The 17954-nt window shown below is 36.1% G+C and overlaps 5 protein-coding genes across 5 annotated transcripts; 3 read left to right on the top strand and 2 right to left on the bottom strand.

Annotated features, from left to right (window-relative positions):
* Nucleotides 1–4547: 4547 nt before the first annotated feature.
* SAPINGB_P002170 (uncharacterized protein) lies at nt 4548–7191 on the bottom strand (the record flags this gene model as incomplete). The annotated part of the gene is made up of 3 exons (XM_031996890.1): nt 4548–6405; nt 6858–6950; nt 7016–7191. The coding sequence occupies 3 exons, from the start codon at nt 7189–7191 to the stop codon at nt 4548–4550; spliced, it is 2127 nt and encodes a 708-aa protein (XP_031852781.1).
* Nucleotides 7192–8405: 1214 nt separating this feature from the next.
* SAPINGB_P002169 (uncharacterized protein) lies at nt 8406–10387 on the top strand (the record flags this gene model as incomplete). The annotated part of the gene is made up of 3 exons (XM_031996889.1): nt 8406–8425; nt 8493–8529; nt 8624–10387. The coding sequence occupies 3 exons, from the start codon at nt 8406–8408 to the stop codon at nt 10385–10387; spliced, it is 1821 nt and encodes a 606-aa protein (XP_031852780.1).
* Nucleotides 10388–10808: 421 nt separating this feature from the next.
* Nucleotides 10809–11405, top strand: SAPINGB_P002168 (uncharacterized protein; the record flags this gene model as incomplete). Its single annotated transcript, XM_031996888.1, has 2 exons — nt 10809–10850; nt 10917–11405. 2 exons carry the CDS (start codon nt 10809–10811, stop codon nt 11403–11405), a joined length of 531 nt encoding a protein of 176 aa, XP_031852779.1.
* Nucleotides 11406–11515: 110 nt separating this feature from the next.
* On the bottom strand, nt 11516–12258 carry SAPINGB_P002167 (uncharacterized protein; the record flags this gene model as incomplete). The annotated part of the gene is made up of 3 exons (XM_031996887.1): nt 11516–11855; nt 11952–12025; nt 12079–12258. 3 exons carry the CDS (start codon nt 12256–12258, stop codon nt 11516–11518), a joined length of 594 nt encoding a protein of 197 aa, XP_031852778.1.
* A 1151-nt stretch (nt 12259–13409) lies between these two features.
* SAPINGB_P002166 (uncharacterized protein) lies at nt 13410–16283 on the top strand (the record flags this gene model as incomplete). The annotated part of the gene is made up of 3 exons (XM_031996886.1): nt 13410–14636; nt 15400–15464; nt 15761–16283. 3 exons carry the CDS (start codon nt 13410–13412, stop codon nt 16281–16283), a joined length of 1815 nt encoding a protein of 604 aa, XP_031852777.1.
* Between the last annotated feature and the right edge of the window lie 1671 nt (nt 16284–17954).

Below are 17954 nucleotides of genomic sequence, written 5' to 3'. Positions count from 1 at the left end.
TTTTCAATAGTAGCATATTAGATATTATAACAAACACAAAAAATATGTTGTTTTTCCATTAGTTGACGATTTGCACTGTAATAGTAACTTTACTACCATCAATCATAATGACGATATCACACGCCATATCAACACGGTTAATTTTAGTTTATGCGATACCTTTTAATTGCAGATAGTGGTTGTTAATATTATTACTATAATAACCTCATATTTTTTTATATTGCTTAGAAGACTGCCTTAAAAACGCTTCTCGATCCATGCACCAGACTATTTTCTGATATTCTATTTTAAAATAATTTAATAATGAAAAAAAAACATTCTATGCGTGATATTCTTGTTTGTTTCTTTTTCTTTTTGTTGTTTGTTTGTTTGTCTCTGAAGATGTGTATGAGCTACTATACTAGTAACCTTGATGAGCTTTTTATTTTTTCTCCATTTATTTTTGTCTAAGAACTTTAATGAAAAGCAAATGAAAAAAAAAATGAGCCGTGATTATCAAAAACTTTGTATACAGGTAGGTACATCTTCTTATCTTTCTAGAATTTGATATTTGCTCTGATATATACCTGGAAAAGTGCATTGCTCCGAGGGTCCGCCGGAAAAAAAAATGAATAAAATTTGATCAATATTTTGATACATTTCTTTTTTATATTTTTTTTGTTCTTGGAAAATGAATTTCAATTGATTTTCAATATAACTTCATTTGAAAAAAACCAAAAAAAAAAAAAAAAAAAAAAAAAAAACAGAAGTTTTAATTAACATTTTTTGCCTATACTTCATACATCTTCCGCCATTCTTATCCTTTGATTCGCCATAAATAGAGTTTCAGAAATCTTTTTTATTTTTTGACTCTATTATCTATTATCAATTAGGTATGAAAAATAAAAGACCTGATGGCATTGTGCGCATGCAAAGATGTTGCACGTTTTTTACTTTACTTTTGCTTCAATTATTTCACTATCATTCTAGAGTACAAGATCTTGATAAAATTTAAAATCTTTTCATGCGGTTTTTTTTTCTTTTTTTTTATAAAAATATCGCTCTTAACATGTTCTTTTCTCGATAAGATTAGAAGAAAAAGTTTAAGCTAGAAAGTTCATTTTAACTACGAGTAGTCCAGGGTAACTTGCGCTTAGATAAATTATCAACCCGCCTGGATCCCGTACGCTGTCTCACCAATGTTTCTTCTTCCCGTTTGTTCTTTTGTTTTTTTTTCTTTCTTTGAAACCTGAGATGCTAGCTATATACATGCCAACAAACAATGTGAAAAAAAAATTGCAGAGATTTACTAAAGGTATGTGTACACTTGAAAGTTTCGAGTGTATATTGGGGATAGTACTATAACAACCATTAAAGAAAGACATTATTAGGACCCTTCAGTATGTTTTTAAATTGAATGAGTAACTTGGCAAAGCCAAGGCTATAGGAAAGAGCTTATACTATGCTATTTTTTTATTTCATGAGATGCGCATAACCTGTTGCTTTAAATAATTGGTTCATGCTGTTGCTTACAAGTAATCATCAGTATTACTGAGATATCATAAAGCAATATTCAAATCAAATTAAAGAGACTCATAATAGAGACAACCCAAACTTATAAACAATTACTATACCACTTAAAAGACTCATTTCCTGTTTTCAGGCCTCACTTTTTTTTTTTAATTGGATACTCGTTTTTTTTTTCCTTTAACGCCCATAAATTTTTTTCTTTTTTTTTTTTAAAAAAAATTTATCGTTACCTTGACAATAACTTTAATTACCAATTTTTTTTTTTTTTGGGCAAGTTAAAAAAAAATAAGTAAATAACTTTCTTAACAAGTTACTACGATTAATATTTTTTTTGCCAACTGGCCAGTTCTGATAATTGAAATGAAAAAGTAAAAAAAAAAAATAAGCTAGAGTTGCTGAACTCAAGCAACTTTTATTAATCAAGTTATATTAAGTATAAAAAGAATGCAAACTATATTAATTTTCAAATATGATATGACTTATCGGTTGACCTGGAGATAATAAAATACTTTGAAATTTTTGAAATTAATACAAGTTACAAGCCTAATAATAGAACTCTTTTGTTTTTCTTTTTTAATAGTCGAGCTTATCGGGTCGTATTCCATTACACTTTGCATTAAAGTCTCGACCTGATAGAGAATTCGGGTCTAAAAAGAAAAAAAAAAAAAAAGGGGGAGGAAGAGAGAAAAGAAAGAAAGGATATATAGTGAGTTATAATAAAAGGTTTTGTTTCTAGACTTTTCTTCTTTTCATTACTTTTTTTTTCTATTATCAATTTATCCCGTTTGTTTCTTTTTCTTTTTATCCTACTAATTTAAAAAAAAAAAAAAGAAAAAACCTCAACTATACCTTACACTGTAATTACAGTTGTTTTCTGATTCTATTCATTTTCCGGATACCCATAACTCACTAAAGTAAATTATCACACAAACTTATATGATCCCTTTTTTTTTTTAGACAAATTATAATAACAACTGGAAAAAAAAAAAAAAAAAAAGTAGATACACTTTTATTTTTCCTATAATCAAATGTTTCACTAAAGGGGTTTGCCAAATTATCGGTGCACCACCTGCAACTGTGCATCATTATTTGATACATCAAAAGGGCTTATATCATATATGTCGATTTGCTTACAAACAAGTTTGTTTAATGAGAAAAAAAGTCTTTTTTTTTTTTTTTTTTTTTTTTTTTTTTTTAATAAGCAATTCCCGTTTATTCTTTATTCTCCTCTTTTAAAAGCAATAATAAGACTTTCCTAAATAAGCATTGATTGTACCTTTTTATTCATGCATTTGGATATACTAAATTCAAATAACTGTTAAAAAAAAGATTTCCTTTCTCCATTTTTTTTTTCATTTTAATTAACTATTATTTTTTTGAGGCCATGTGTTAGTTATCTACTAATGACTTTCTTTCTTTTTTTTTTTTTCGGAATAAATAAAAAAGAAATTCTATGTTAAAATCTGCTGTTAAAAATTTATTTTTCTTATTTAAACTTAACACTTGTGAAAAAGTGATTTAGCAAGTATGTCTCATACCTGCAGACTGCAAAGCCTCAATATATAAGCGTATTCAATGAATCAGCTGAAAATGAAGGGGGAGGGACACAAAAGTGCATGTAGATACCTGTTGTCTTGAGAATTTTCCATGCCTGTGTATATACCTCTTATTATTATTTTGTTTTTTTTTTCATTACAAGCCAGAGTTTTTCCTCTGAGGCTCATTGTGCCTGGGACCTGGGACCTGGCCAGTGGAGCCTCTTATTTCTTTATTTATTTGAAAAGATACCATACATCCTTTTTTGGGGACTTTAGGATTACAGTAATATGATTTCCAAGTGTGAGTTATAATGATCAGTAGTAGCAGCAAAGGAAACAAAGTTATAGAATTACTATGAGTTATGTTTGATTGATAAATATAGTTGTGAAACGAATGACTTAATTTTTAAGTGTAGCAGCTTTCTTTGAACAACTCAATAAGAAAATAATACCTTAGAATATTTTTCTTAATTGTATATGGATTTATATTTTTTTTGATCATTATTATTAATTGTTTTTTTTTTTTAAATGTAACAGCAAAATGTTGTCGATTCTATTTGTTATCTGTCGATGACGCATTCTGTGATATCATGACAATCAGAAATGAATTGTTTTAATTTTTTTTTCTCTCAATTTTTGGCTACTTATTTATATATATCTACATTAATATTTTTTTTTATTTGAAATGAATATATATATATATATATCCTTATTGTTGCTTCTGTGGCTTATTTTTCACAATAATGAAGAAGAGTACCTCATTCAGTTTGAGGTATTTCCAAACTATTTCCAATTACCTTAGCTCAATGAGTATATGACAACGGTTAGATACGCATTAATATTTTAATTAATTTATAAAATATAAATCACTAGTCACTGTTCTATATATATATATAATAAGATCCTCAAATAAACCAGCAATCAGAAACCAAAAATAAGAATGCCAAATTTGGTAACTTGATTTCGGTCAAGTCCGATTATGGTTAATGGAAATACCAAATCTTGATCTCGAGGTTACCACCACATAAGTTACTTAAATTTTGAGCAAAAAAAAAAAGACGTTTTGAAAAGGCCTTTTTTTTTCTTTTCCTCAACTACAATGATGATGATAATTGACTCTTGTGGTCCACGGAGATCATTACTACTATTACAACTTCAAAAGAAAAAAAAAAAAGAAAGAAAGGTCCTTAAAAGCCGAGGGTGATGTTCTTAGTAATTTTTTTTATTTTTTTGCCCTTCCCCACTTAGGTCATGCAACGTAATAAATAAATAGGCCTAAAGCACACGTTAATTGCAATTTTGCGGGGAAAGATAAATCTGGAAAATAGTACAAGTAATAACAAAGTGGAATTTTTTTTTATACAAACAGTTTTTATAAAGAGTGAGAAATTTTTATTATAATGATTTTTTTTCTCTTTTCAAAATAGTTAATCCTAAATTTTTAAATCTTCTTTCATCAGTCATCATCATAATCATCATATACAAGTCCTTTTAAAAAGTTTATTTGTTGGAACTTGACTCCCAGGCAGCAGCAGCAGCCTCAGCCTTTTTCCGGTTGCGCTCGGCTCTCTCACGACGAAGCTTTTTCCGCTCAAGCTCGACCTCCTTGTTGTAAACCAAAAACTCATCAAGACCCTTGCCGGCAGCAATCATTGGCAGGACAGGGACCTTTTGGTCAACAATGACCTCAACAAGGACGGGGCCTTGGTTGTAGTCAAGCATTTCTTTTAAGCCACCCTCGAGCTCCTCGTAGTTGTGGATGCGAATACCCTTAAGACCCATAGCATCAGCGAGCTTCATAAAGTCAGGGTTCTTTTGGTGAGTGTGGGCATATCTATCATCGTAGAAGAGAGATTGCCATTGGGTAACCATACCTTGCTCTTCATTGTTGAGAACAATGGCCTTAACATTGATGCCATACTGGACAGCACACGACAGCTCGGCCAGAGTCATGTTGAAGGAAGCGTCACCATCAATGTCAATGACAATGGCGTCAGGGGAACCAGCCTTGGCACCAATAGCAGCGGGGAGACCAAAACCCATGGTACCCAGACCACCCGAAGAAATCATACTGCGGGGGTACTTGAACTTGAAAAATTGGGCAGCCCACATTTGATGTTGGCCGACACCAGTGGTCATGATAACCTTGTCCTTAATGGGCTCGCAGAGCTCAGAAAGTTTAGTAATGACAGTTTGGGGCTTGACGGGTTCGCCAGAGCCAGGGACATCGCGCTCATAGTCGAAGGGGTACTTGGCCTTCCACTCAGCAACCTTGCCGAGCCACTCGGGTCTTTCCTTGACAGTCTCAATGAGGGGAAGGAGTTTGGCAAGGTTTTGAGAGACATCACCTTCAACGGCCTCAGTGGCCTGAACAACCTTGTTGATATTTTTAGGAAGAATTTCAAAATGGACGATACCACCGCGCTTTTCAAGAGCAGCAAGACGAGCAGCGGGAGCAAACTTGGCAATGTTGCCAGTGACACGCTCGTCAAAGCGAGCACCGAGGGCAATGATAACATCAGCATTTTGCATGGCCATGTTTGCGTAGCCAGCACCGTGCATACCAAGCATGCGGAGAGACTTGTCGTCAGTTTCATCAAAAGAACCCAGACCATGAAGAGTTGTGGTGACGGGGATTTGGGCCTTTTGGGCGAGCTGGCGTAAAAGAACGGGGCCTTCTTCAGAGTTCATGATACCGTTACCAACGTAAAGAATGGGCTTCTTGGCCTTGTTAATGAGTTCGGCAGCACGCTGGATGGATTCGCTCTGGAATTCAGAAACGGCGGAAGCAGCCAGGTTTTGAATAGATTGAGAAGGAATGGTAGAAGCAGTGGGGATGGCATCACGAAGAACAGCCGAAGTGACGTCCTTGGGAAGATCAACAAGAACGGGGCCTGGGCGACCTGATGTGGCGATTTCAAAGGCCTCATTGATGCGGCGGGGTAGCTCAGCAATATTCTTGACCATGACGTTCCACTTTGTGCAAGAGCGGGAGATACCGACAACGTCTGCTTCTTGGAAGGCATCAGTACCAATGGCGGCGGTGGAAACCTGGCCAGTGAAAACAACCATGGGGATACCGTCAGAAAGAGCATCTTGCATGGGAGTGATGACGTTAGTGGCACCAGGACCGGAGGTGACGATGACAACACCAGGTTTGCCGGTGGCCTTAGCATAACCCTCAGCCATGTGGCCAGCACCTTGTTCGTGTCTGGGCATGATGAACTTGAAGTGTGGGGAGTTGTAGATACCGTCGAAAACGGGGAGAATGGCACCACCCGAGTAACCGAAGACGGTGTCGACATTGTGGCGAAGCATCATTTCGTGGAAGATCTGGCCACCAGTGAGACCAATGAATCTAAGAGTATCATGTTAGTTCATAGAGAAAATATGAGTCACAATGGGAAAAGCGGGGAGGGGGGGGGGGAGAAAATGAAGGTTTGTTGTTTTTGTATATATAATTTTTTTTTTCACAAGGCAAGACAAAAAAAGAAAAAGAAAAAAAAAAATTTTTTTTTTGGTGGTATTTGTTGATGGCTGACTGAGTGACTGCACTTTTGGATTTTTTTAAAAATAAAAAAAAAAATCGTGTTAAAAAACCAATCATGTTGAAAATCCAATCAAAAAAAAAAAAAAAAAAAAGAGTCACACCATGTTAAAAATCAAATCATTTCAAATATATTTTTGATATTTTGGTCAAAATAAAATAAAATCATCAGTCGTAGCCAGAATAGAATTTTCATAAATCAAAAAAAAAAAAAAGAAACCCCTTTTATCCCTGTTAGAATCACTCATTTGATTAAAACTTACGAATCATCCATGGCAGTGTTAGGGGTATTGACACGGACACCCTCAGTAGGACCCTCGACAGTGTTAAAAGAAGGAGCAGGCTCGGGACGAGAACTACAAGAAAATGTTAATGTTAGTTTTAAACATTGGCGATTGATTATTTGCATGAAAAGACATACGCAGAAGGAGCAGTGGCGGTTGCAGCAGCACTGTTGGACTTCTTGTTGGATGTGGACGAAATGCATCTGGTCAGAGCAGGGGCAGCAGCAGTAGCGATAGTAAATCTGTTTGCAGAGATGAAAGCTCTCTTTGCGATGATTGGGCGCAGAGCGCGAGCAGATGTTGATCTTAACATTGTGAGGAGGGGTGGAGGGGGGTTTTTTAAACCTGGCTAGAAAGGACCTAGGATATAAAAAATAGAAGAAGGTGAATTTCTGGAATTTTTTTTTTTTTTTTTCTAAAAAAGAAAAAGGAAGAAAAAAAGAGAAGGAAAGAAGAGAAGTTTTTTTTTTTTTTTATTTTTTTTTTTTTAGTTTGCTTTTTAAGAAAGTTTTTTATTTTTTTATTTTTTTTATTTTTAATTTTTTATTGTGGGTTCCTAAAAAAAAAAAAGAGCGGAGAAAAAAATTTTTTTTATTAAAAATCCCGGGACCACTAACAAAACGGGTAGTATTTTAATCACGTGATAGCGCCGAAACCGCTTGCCAGGATAACTGACTCATTTACATATAATTATATGTATTTTTATTAATGTATTTGACTTCAAAAAAAAAAAAAAAGAAATTACACGGCCCTTCTGCCCGGAGTTTAAAGGGTTAGGGGAAAATAAACATTTAAACGCGGCTAAATGACTACTTTATTATGTAATATTTTTCAATCGTTGTATTTTTGGGAATATATATATATGTTTATTTATTTTAATTACAATTTTTGTAACACACATTTGTGTAACAATTATTCCAGCCTTGTTGTTGTGTATGCCAGCTGGCCAGTAGCAACAGCCTCAAAGGTGCTGACTTCAGACTTAAATCTACGCAGACAATGCAGCATCCAGCATGGAAAATTTTTTTTATTTTTATTTATTTTTTTTTATTACTGGTGGTAAAAATAAATAAATAAATAAATAAATGGTTAAGAACCCCACTGATATTTTATTGAGAAGATCACAAAAAGTTTTTAATAAACCATTTTGAAAAGAAATACTTTTAGAATTTTTTTTTTTTTAATCTTATAGTAAAAATTTTCTTATTATAAAAAAAACCAGTAAATACAATTTCTCTTTGTTGATTCGTAATTGATTTAAATAAAAGCAAACTTTTTAAAGCTCAAAAAAAAAAATAATAATAATAATAATAACTTCAATTTCATTAATATCTTATAATAACTCCCATTAAAAGCCCTTGTTGAAACGGCTGTTGTTACTTACCAGTACATTTTTATTTTTACTAATAAACTACATACACACCATAAAAAAAAAAATTTTTTTCCTCCTCCTTTTTTTTTTTTTTTTTTTCTCACAACACAGGCAATCAATTTCTTACACTCTACCCATAACAGTAAAGTAGCACAATGTCGACCTCAAATACAAGGTATGTGCCCATATTTATAACCATCATTCATCCATCAGTTATCTCTCAGATCTAACTCTTCATACAGAATTGCTATCGTCAGCACAGATAAGTGCAAGCCAAAGGTATATATATCTATCTTTCTATCTATCTTTCTATTTATAAAACAAATCCTTACCAATCATTATTATCAATCAAATCTAACAATCATCTCTATAGAAATGCAGACAAGAGTGCAAGAAAGCCTGTCCAGTCGTCAGAACAGGTAAGCTCTGTATCGAAGTCACTCCAGAGTCTAAAATCTGCTTCATCTCGGAAAACCTGTGTATCGGTTGTGGTATCTGTGTTAAAAAATGCCCCTTTGATGCTATCACCATCATCAACCTCCCTACCGATCTTGAATCTCAAGTCACCCACAGATACTCAGCAAACTCCTTCAAGCTTCACAGACTTCCTACCCCTCGTCCAGGCCAGGTTCTCGGTCTTGTCGGCACAAACGGTATTGGCAAGTCAACTGCTCTTAGAATCCTCGCAAACAGAGAAAAGCCAAACCTCGGTAAATATGACGACCCTCCATCCTGGCACGATATCCTCGTCCACTTTAGAGGATCTGAACTCCAAAACTACTTTACAAAGCTTTTGGAAGATAACCTTCGTGCAATCATCAAGCCCCAATACGTTGACAACATCCCCAAGGGTCTCAAAGGTTCCGTCAAACTCGTCCATGAGCTCCTTGAAGCTAAAAAACAAAGAGAAGCTTCCTACGATAATATCCTCAAAATTCTCGAACTCAAGGGTATCATGAAGCGTGAGCTTCCTCAACTCTCCGGTGGTGAGCTTCAGCGTTTCGCCATTGGTCTCTCTTGTATCCAAAAGGCAGATGTTTACATGTTTGATGAACCTTCTTCCTATCTCGATGTTAAGCAACGTCTCAACGCAGCCACCGTTATCCGTGAACTTCTCGAACCCTCCGTTTACGTCATTGTTGTCGAGCACGATTTATCTGTTCTCGATTACCTCTCAGACTTTGTCTGTATTCTTTACGGTGTCCCCTCGGTCTACGGTATCGTCACCCTCCCCTCCTCTGTCCGTGAAGGTATCAATATCTTCTTGGATGGTCATATTCCCACAGAAAACATGCGTTTCCGCACAGAGTCTCTTCAGTTCCGCATGGTTGATGCCTCGGATAATATCCTCATTGATAAGGCTCGCAGTTTCTCTTACCCCTCCATGTCCAGAACCCAGGGCGATTTCCAACTTAATGTTGAAAAGGGTCAGTTCAATGACTCTGAAATCATCGTCATGATGGGTGAAAACGGTACTGGTAAAACCACCTTCTGTCGTCTTCTCGCTGGTATGATCGCCCCAGACAATGGCAAGAAGATTCCTTCCCTTAACGTCAGTTTCAAGCCCCAAACTATTGCCCCCAAGTTTACAGGTACTGTCAGACAGCTCTTCTTCAAGAAGATCCGTGCTTCTTTCTTGCATCCTCAGTTCCAAACTGATGTTGTTAAGCCTTTGAAAATTGACAATATCATTGACCAAGAAGTCCAGCATCTCTCTGGTGGTGAGTTGCAGCGTGTCGCCATTGTTCTGGCTCTTGGTAAGCCCGCTGATATTTACCTTATCGACGAGCCCTCTGCCTACCTTGACTCTGAGCAGCGTATCATCTGCGCCAAGGTCATTCGTCGCTTCATTCTCCACGCTAAGAAGACTGCCTTCATTGTCGAGCACGATTTCATCATGGCCACATACCTTGCTGATAGTGTCATTGTCTTTGAGGGTACTCCTTCCGTCAAGTCTTTTGCTAAGCCTCCAGAGTCTCTTCTCACCGGTTGCAACCGCTTCTTGAAGAACCTTAACATTACCTTTAGACGTGATCCTGTGTCTTTCAGACCCAGAATTAACAAGCTTGGCTCTCAAATGGACCAGGAGCAAAAGGCTTCTGGTAATTACTTCTTCTTGGAGACTAATGATGCCTAGATATGAACTGAAACGAATTTTTTTTTCTCTAATGACCCCCCTTTTATCAATTTTTATGATTTTTTTTTTGTGATTTTTATCCTCTCGTTATAAAATTTACGGGATTACTCTTCTTGAAAAAAAAAAAAAATATACTCCAAAAATAATTTAAAAAAAAAATTTTAATATTTAAAAAAAAAAAAAAACATTAAATAACTAAAATGGAAATAAAAAAAATAGATTTATTTTGTATTTGAAAAAATGATGAAAAACTTGCTTCAGAATTTAATTATTAAAACCCACATGTTAAAAATTAATTTTCTCTTGCTTATGTAATTTTTATTAGCCTTATCATACAATGAAGGTAAAAAAAAAAAATTTTTACTCCAAAGCTTCAACCCATAAGCTCATCACATACTGAATAAGCATACAAAAAAAAAAAATGGCCCAAAGAAAACCCAACATTATTGTGACCGGTACTCCCGTACGTAGTAGCAATGAAACCCTTTTTTTTTTTCATTAATCATTTCTATCTCTAACTCATTCCCAGGGTACAGGAAAAACTTCCCATGCACAGCAAATTGCTGAGCAAATGCCAGACCTCAAATACTACCCGATCAACGATGTGGCCAAGGCCCGGGACTGTATTGTTGGGTACGACGAGGAACGTCAGAGTAGTATTGTTGATGAGGAAAAACTTCTTGATGCGATTGAGGAAGAACTGGAAGCCGGAGGGCTAGTGATTGACTGGCACGTTTGTGATATTTTCCCTGAACGGTTGATTGACCTTGTACTTGTGCTGAGAACAAGTACCAACTTGCTCTACGACCGTTACGTCGAAAGAAAATACCCTGAAAATAAGCGCGACGAAAATATGGATGCAGAAATAATGCAAATTATTTTGGATGAAGCCAGAGACTCATATGACGAAAATATAGTCATTGAACTTCAAAGTGATACAATCGAAGATCTCGAATCCAATGTTGAGCGTGTGGTTGAGTGGCGCAAGCACTGGGATTCTAATAATGAAGATAAATAATTGGAACGGTATTTGGTTTTTTTGTTTTTTTGTTTTTTGTTTATTTCTATCACCATGTCTATATATTATAACTTGTTTCTTTTTTTTTTTTTTTTTTTTGGCTTCTTTATTTAAGCACTCTCAGCACGCTTTTCAAGAAATTCCTTGAGCTTCATAAGCGCAACGTACCGGTGTGAAATTGCATTCTTTTGCTCTCCATCCATCTCTGCATAAGTCTCCGTATACCCCTTAGGCTCAAAGATTGGGTTCCAGCCAAACACAGGTTTGCTGGAATCTTTGGGTCCTCGCGGCGACACAATTGTCCCATCAACAATGCCTTGGAATAATAAAACTTCGCTCCCAGGGCCCTCACTGAATCCAAAAGTGCAAATAGCACGCCCAGTCTTGTCCTCAAACTTGTACAACATGTCGTAAAGTCCTTGATTTCCCAAACTTTCCAAAAACCATTTACTGTAAAAAAAAAAAAAAAAAAAAAAAAATTTCCCAAATTAGTATAAACGAATAAAAAAAAATTAATGGGTTTATTTAGTCATTGCATATACTCACATGTAAGGACCAGGAAGACCCTTGAGACCATTAAACTCAAGACCAGTATCTTCCACAAGCACAGGACCGTTAATCTGAATCCAGTTAGACACCTTTTTTTTCCCTTAAACGTTATATTTTAACTCACAATTTCTGCGGCTTTGCGGGTTTTGGCAATTGTCACATCGTTAAGAGTGCCCTGAACTTCCTCTAAATCAACCTTTTGGTTAACAATCGCTTTGCCAATCCCCTCAGCCCCAAGAATTTGCTGAACCTCACGCAACTTATTTGCGTTGCCAGTGACGAATGTGACGGTAGCTTTAGACATTTTGATATGTAAAGAGTATATTGCTGATGTTGATGTTGATATGGCAGTAAATGTATTAAAAAAAAAAAAGTTGGTGGATTGGCTTTAGATGGTGAGAAACTTTTTTTTTTCCTTTCTATAAAGATAAGAATCAGAAGAGTTTATGATACAACCATTAAATAGCTCCCATAAGAATCTAAAAAAAAAAAATTCCATTTATTTCCATTCTTCACACAAATAAATCACTCCCACTTGAAAAAACCCAAAACATACTCAACATTAATTTTAAAAAATTAAGCATCAAATCTAATGTATTTATTGAAAATATTTAAAAATAATTCAATAAATCAATAAAAAAATTAATCTTAAAGTTTAAAAACATGCAAAAAAGTTATCTCCCGAGCGTGAGTCGAACACGCGGCCTCAGGATTACAATGAGCCATTACAGTCCCGCGCTCTACCAACTGAGCTATCGAGAGAAGAAGTTGTTGTTGGTTTTGTAGTAAAGACCGTTACTTCAAATGCGAAAAGAATTAACTTTAAATTTTTTTTCAAAATTTGCAATTTTTAAGTAATGGGGAAAGGGCTGGATGGTGTAAAGGATAACACGTTCGCTCGAAAGCGGAAGATACTGGGTTCGATTCCCAGAATACCCCCTTTTCCTGAGGATGTGTACGGGAGTATACACCTAGACTGAAAACCATAGGCTACCCTGGTTACAGGAATGCCGACTCTTCCGTACAGTCTAAATAGCCTGCAGGTGATTGCGGGCCGTATCTCTGGCGGAAGAGATTAAGAAATACACGGGCGTCCGTGAAGATAAGTGGAAATGGGTTGGGAAGGTTTTGGGACCGACAGACTGGTTCTCCCTGTTCCTCGTAAGCTGGCATCAGGGCCCATCTTCCGGGCTACCGGAGACGCACAGAACAGAAACCACCCGTACTAAAAAGGTACAAATGAAAACCGGCAAGTCACATAGTCAGACAATAAAAGGATAGCGCAGATGCTGATGTTATATAGTTCTATAACCCTTGAATAAAAACAAACAAACAAACAAGCAATTTTTAAGTATGCTCATGGACCGAAGAAAAGGATCAGTGCAAAAAATTAGTACTGGAATTCCGCAAGGCTCACCTATTTCACCACTACTTTTTTTGATATATTCCACACCAATGTATCATGCCATTAAAGAATGGGGTGGAACTCCTTTTGGCTTTATTGATGATGTGACTATTACCGTTGAAGGTAAAATTGAAGAAAATACCAAAAGCTTAAGCAACATATTAGAAAAATGTTGTAATTGGGCTAAATCAAGAATGACCAAAATTGATTTGGGTGATAAATTGGGTTTCATTCATTTTACAAAAAATGTGAAACCTAAAGATGAGAAAGTGCAACTTACTTTACTTAATGGAGAACTTCGTGAACCCCAGAAGGAAGTTAAATTGCTTGGAATTACTTTGAACAATCTGCTTGATTTTAAATCTCATATTTTGAACAAAATCAATAAAGCAAGAAAAGCTGTTGGTGCTATTTGGCATCTTGGTGGCGTGCAAAAAGGTATGCGGGGGTCTGCAGTCAGATCACTGTATATTGCTTGCGTGAGACCAATTGTCGAATATGGCTTAGAAATTTGGCATCATAAAGTCTTGAAAGGAGAAATCCACAAGTTGGAAGTGATGCAGAACATGGCTTTAAGAAGAATTGTTGGTGCTTATCGCACAACTCCTATTGCGGTATTACAAAAGGAAGCTGGTATTATGCCATATAGTATTAGGCTAAAATTTATGGTGGCACGAAAAGCTATTCGTTTACACCTAAATATTAGCAAAACTAATCCTATTAATGGTCATTTGTTAACATTGATTGAGAAATCTCCAATTGCAAAGCTAACCACGCTTTACATGTTGGCGAAAGATGATAGAGACTACATGATTAAAAAGGGTGAAAAACGAAAATGCAAGAGAGTTGAACCTCTTACACTGAAACAACAACAAAATCAGACGATTGGGATTTTGAAGAAACAAGCAATGGAAGAATGGCAAGAAATGTATTGGAACAGTAGTAAGGATCTGTGGTATCATAATATCACAGTGGAGTCGAAATGTACTGATAATCTTTCCAAAATGGTTACGGGAGTGATCATGAAGAAAGATAGTCGAAGGATCTTGAGTAATATTACTCAGTTTCGCACAGGCCATGGCAATTTTGGCGCATGGTTTAAAAAGTTTGGGATTGAAAAGGATAGTTACAACTGCAAATGTGGAGAGCTGGAAACAGTTCATCACATTTTAGTTGAGTGTCCTTTGCTTGAAGAGGAAAGAAAAGGACTCAAACGGATATCTCCAGAGATGGACATGTCGACTCTCTTAAACAGTTTAACTGGCTTACAAGAGATTGTAAGCTTTATCTCTGCTTGGAGGGATTAAGAAATACAATTACAGCGTTGATGAAGACAAGTGGAGATAAGTTGGGAAGGTTTGGTTATTTTTAACCCCCTGTTCCTTGTAAGCTGGCATCAGGACTTATTTTCGGGCTGTTGGAGATGCAATGTTGAAACCAAAATTAAAAGTTTATTATTAAAATGAAAAGGTATATAGTATGGACAAGAAGGATAGCGCAGATGCTGATGTTATATAGTTCTATAACCCTTGAATAAAAACAAACAAACAAACAATTTGCAATTTTAAGAATAATGGGTTTAGTTAGATCAACAATAAATATAGCATTTTAACTTGAAAGAGCATTGGATTGACTTCCATGTAATTGTGGGCCGTATTTCTGAAGAAAGGGATTAAGAAATACACGGACATCCTTGAAGACAAGTTGGAATGGGTCAGATGGGTTTGAAACAAACAAATAAACAAACTGGTTCTCCCTGTTTATCGTAAACTGGTATCAAGATCCATATTCCTAGTTATCTGGGGTGCAAAGCTTAAAACGACCTGGATTGTAAAGTCACAAATACTAGATGACAAATGGCCAAAGTTTGGCAATTAAAAGGGTAGTGTTGATGGTGATGTCAATACACTTCGATAATCCTTGAATAAAGACAAAAAAAAACAAACAAACAAACAAACAAACAAATAGTATAAATTTTTTACATTTTAGTTTTGTTAAAATCCAATTTAAATAAAAGATTCAAGATCTGAATATTAAAAGGACGAAAGGGACGAAAAGGACAATTTTATTTTTTTTGCATTGTTGCATTTTGATGGTGATGGTCGGTATGTGTTGTTGTTTACTTTTTTTTTTTTTTTATGAAAATTTCTTTTTCCGGCTGCTATTTTTGCCCTCCCCACACTCACACCCCCTCCAATCAGTTAATCTTTTGTTTACTTAAATGCACTCCAAAAAGTTCAACTCACAACACACAACTCGCAAATATACAATCCAAACACCATTGGTATTCATAATCACTTGAAAAAATGTCCGATTCTCTAGTCAATTCAACTACAACTTCTTCTGCCGACCCAAAAGATCCGCCTGTTTAAAGCTAACCAGAACGTTCTGACGAGGTTAGTTCTTTGTCTACTAAAGAATCCACTACAGAAACTTCTCAGAAACCTGTTATACCAGCTACATCTTCAGTTTCTGAGCCTTCTAAAACCAATGACTCTCCTAATTCAAATGAGCCCGTTGTTATAGAGAATCACTCTTTACAAGCTGACAGCGCGCAGACGCAATCTTCTACAGAGAACAAAGCCGTCGTAGTGAGCACTTCTACTTCTTCCGCAAACAGTGCTGGCCATGTGGGGGAACAAGGTGCATCCAATGAGCCTTCTGGCTCTACTCCTACCCAACTTGTGAAAAATGAAAACAATGTGTCTCAGAAGTCTCAAAAACCTCGGAAATCTCAACAAACTCCTAAAGCTAGTAATCGAGGATATCCTTGGAAAAACCTAGACCTTGCAGAAATCTGGGAAAAGGCTGCCATGCACCACAAAATGGCCTCACAATATGAAAGAAGGGGCGGAAATTTTGCCTACCCCAACGGCGTCGCCCCCTACCTTCACAGACGTAAGAAGATCAGCTCTCATGGCTGATTTCTTTAGCGCAATGGTAAATGGAAGCTCCCCTAAAGATGCTGCTTCAGATGCTCTTATATCTTTCGATTTTTTTTCTTCCCCTACTAATGCAGATGCCAAAAGAGTAATTGAGATGGCCAAAATCTTTGTGAATGAGCAATTCATCAATGTAAAGAAAGAGTAATCTGAACCCATTGCTTCAGAAATCAAAAAACGCAAAGCTTCTTCTTCCCAACAAACTCCATTAGCTAAGAAGCCTAGATCTTCTGATAATTCTTTGGAAACAAGTATTAAGCCTAAAGAAGAAGCTATTTCCAACTAAACTTCTACACAAAAAACCCACCATTCTTATGCAACCGAGAGCAAAAGTTATCATGCGTTTAACTAAGGCCACAAAAAGTTCACCTAAAAAAGATTATTGACAAGGATCACGTCATATGGAAAATTACTGAAGTTCCCAATGAATACCAAGCCAATTGCTGTTTTTTTTTTTGGAATGTCGTTTCATAAGTTTATAATAATTTTAGTTTGAATATTTCTTTTTTCAATGATAAGCATTCCATATAGTCATGAAGTAACAGTCGAAACCGTAAACCACGGTCAGGAATACCAAGGAAGAAAAAGAGATCTGCAGAAAAAATAGAACTTGGATCTTCACAAAAGCATCAGTGTAAAACAGGGGACCCCCCCAAAAAAAAATAGCAAGGACCTATATATATAAGAATATAGTCTGGGTTGCAAGGCCGGGTCTTAAATTGAAACGTGGTCTGCTTAAAATCTAGGTCTGCAAAGATTGATTCTTCATTGTCAATCTACCAAAAAGGATAATAAATTTCAAGGTAGAAAAAAAAAACGAAAGCCACTTTTCTAAACAAGAACCGAGGTTAAAGATACCATAATGAACAGACAGAGACAACTACCGGCACAGACTACCATAAAACAAGGTACTGGGAAGTAATAAAAAAAAAGAAAAAAAAAAGAGATGCGGGTCAGCTTCAATGTCGACACACAACGAGACTCTGGTAATCAACAAGGACATCATAGTCGGCCAAAACTTGAGCCAACTGCATAGACGTCAACCTAGACTAAAGCATGAGCAATTGCATCTTAGATGCAAACAATAATGGACAGAACTCGGATAATAAACAAGGGGAATTGACCAGGACAGGTTGAATGCTTAGAAATCAACTTCAATCGGGACTTAAGCCAGAACTTTTACGCCAAACGCATGACGGACTCCAGTCAACATAGATAACACATAATGGGAAAAGGTATAGAGCACCGACAAGGACGTAATATTTGACCAGCATTCAGGCTAAGTGCATAAAAATCAACTTGAATCGGGACTCAAATCGCTGTATGGGTCGTAAAAACAGAACAATAATACATCATAAATAAGGGCTTAGTCCATGAAAAGGGACATCAGAGTCGAGTGGACCTTGGTCAACCATAGACATTAACTTGAAACTTAAACTGGTGCATGGGGTTGTAAAAATACCTTGAATGAGGGAACATCACCATTGACCGGAAAAATTAGGCCAACTGTCTAAACATCAATTTAGATTGGTATTTGGACCAGTAAATTTGCAGTGAAAGCATATCAGACCAGGGAGAGCATTGGTAAAGTATCATAAATCATCAGTCAGACCTTGGACCATCAAAAAGGGAATTGCCACAACGGAGATAGAT

Source organism: Magnusiomyces paraingens (genome assembly GCF_902498895.1).
Source record: "Magnusiomyces paraingens strain CBS 517.90 genome assembly, contig: contig2, whole genome shotgun sequence".
Classification (NCBI taxonomy): domain Eukaryota; kingdom Fungi; phylum Ascomycota; class Dipodascomycetes; order Dipodascales; family Dipodascaceae; genus Magnusiomyces; species Magnusiomyces paraingens.
The sequence above is the reverse complement of the archived record's forward strand: the minus strand, read 5'-3'. Positions and strand labels throughout refer to the sequence as shown.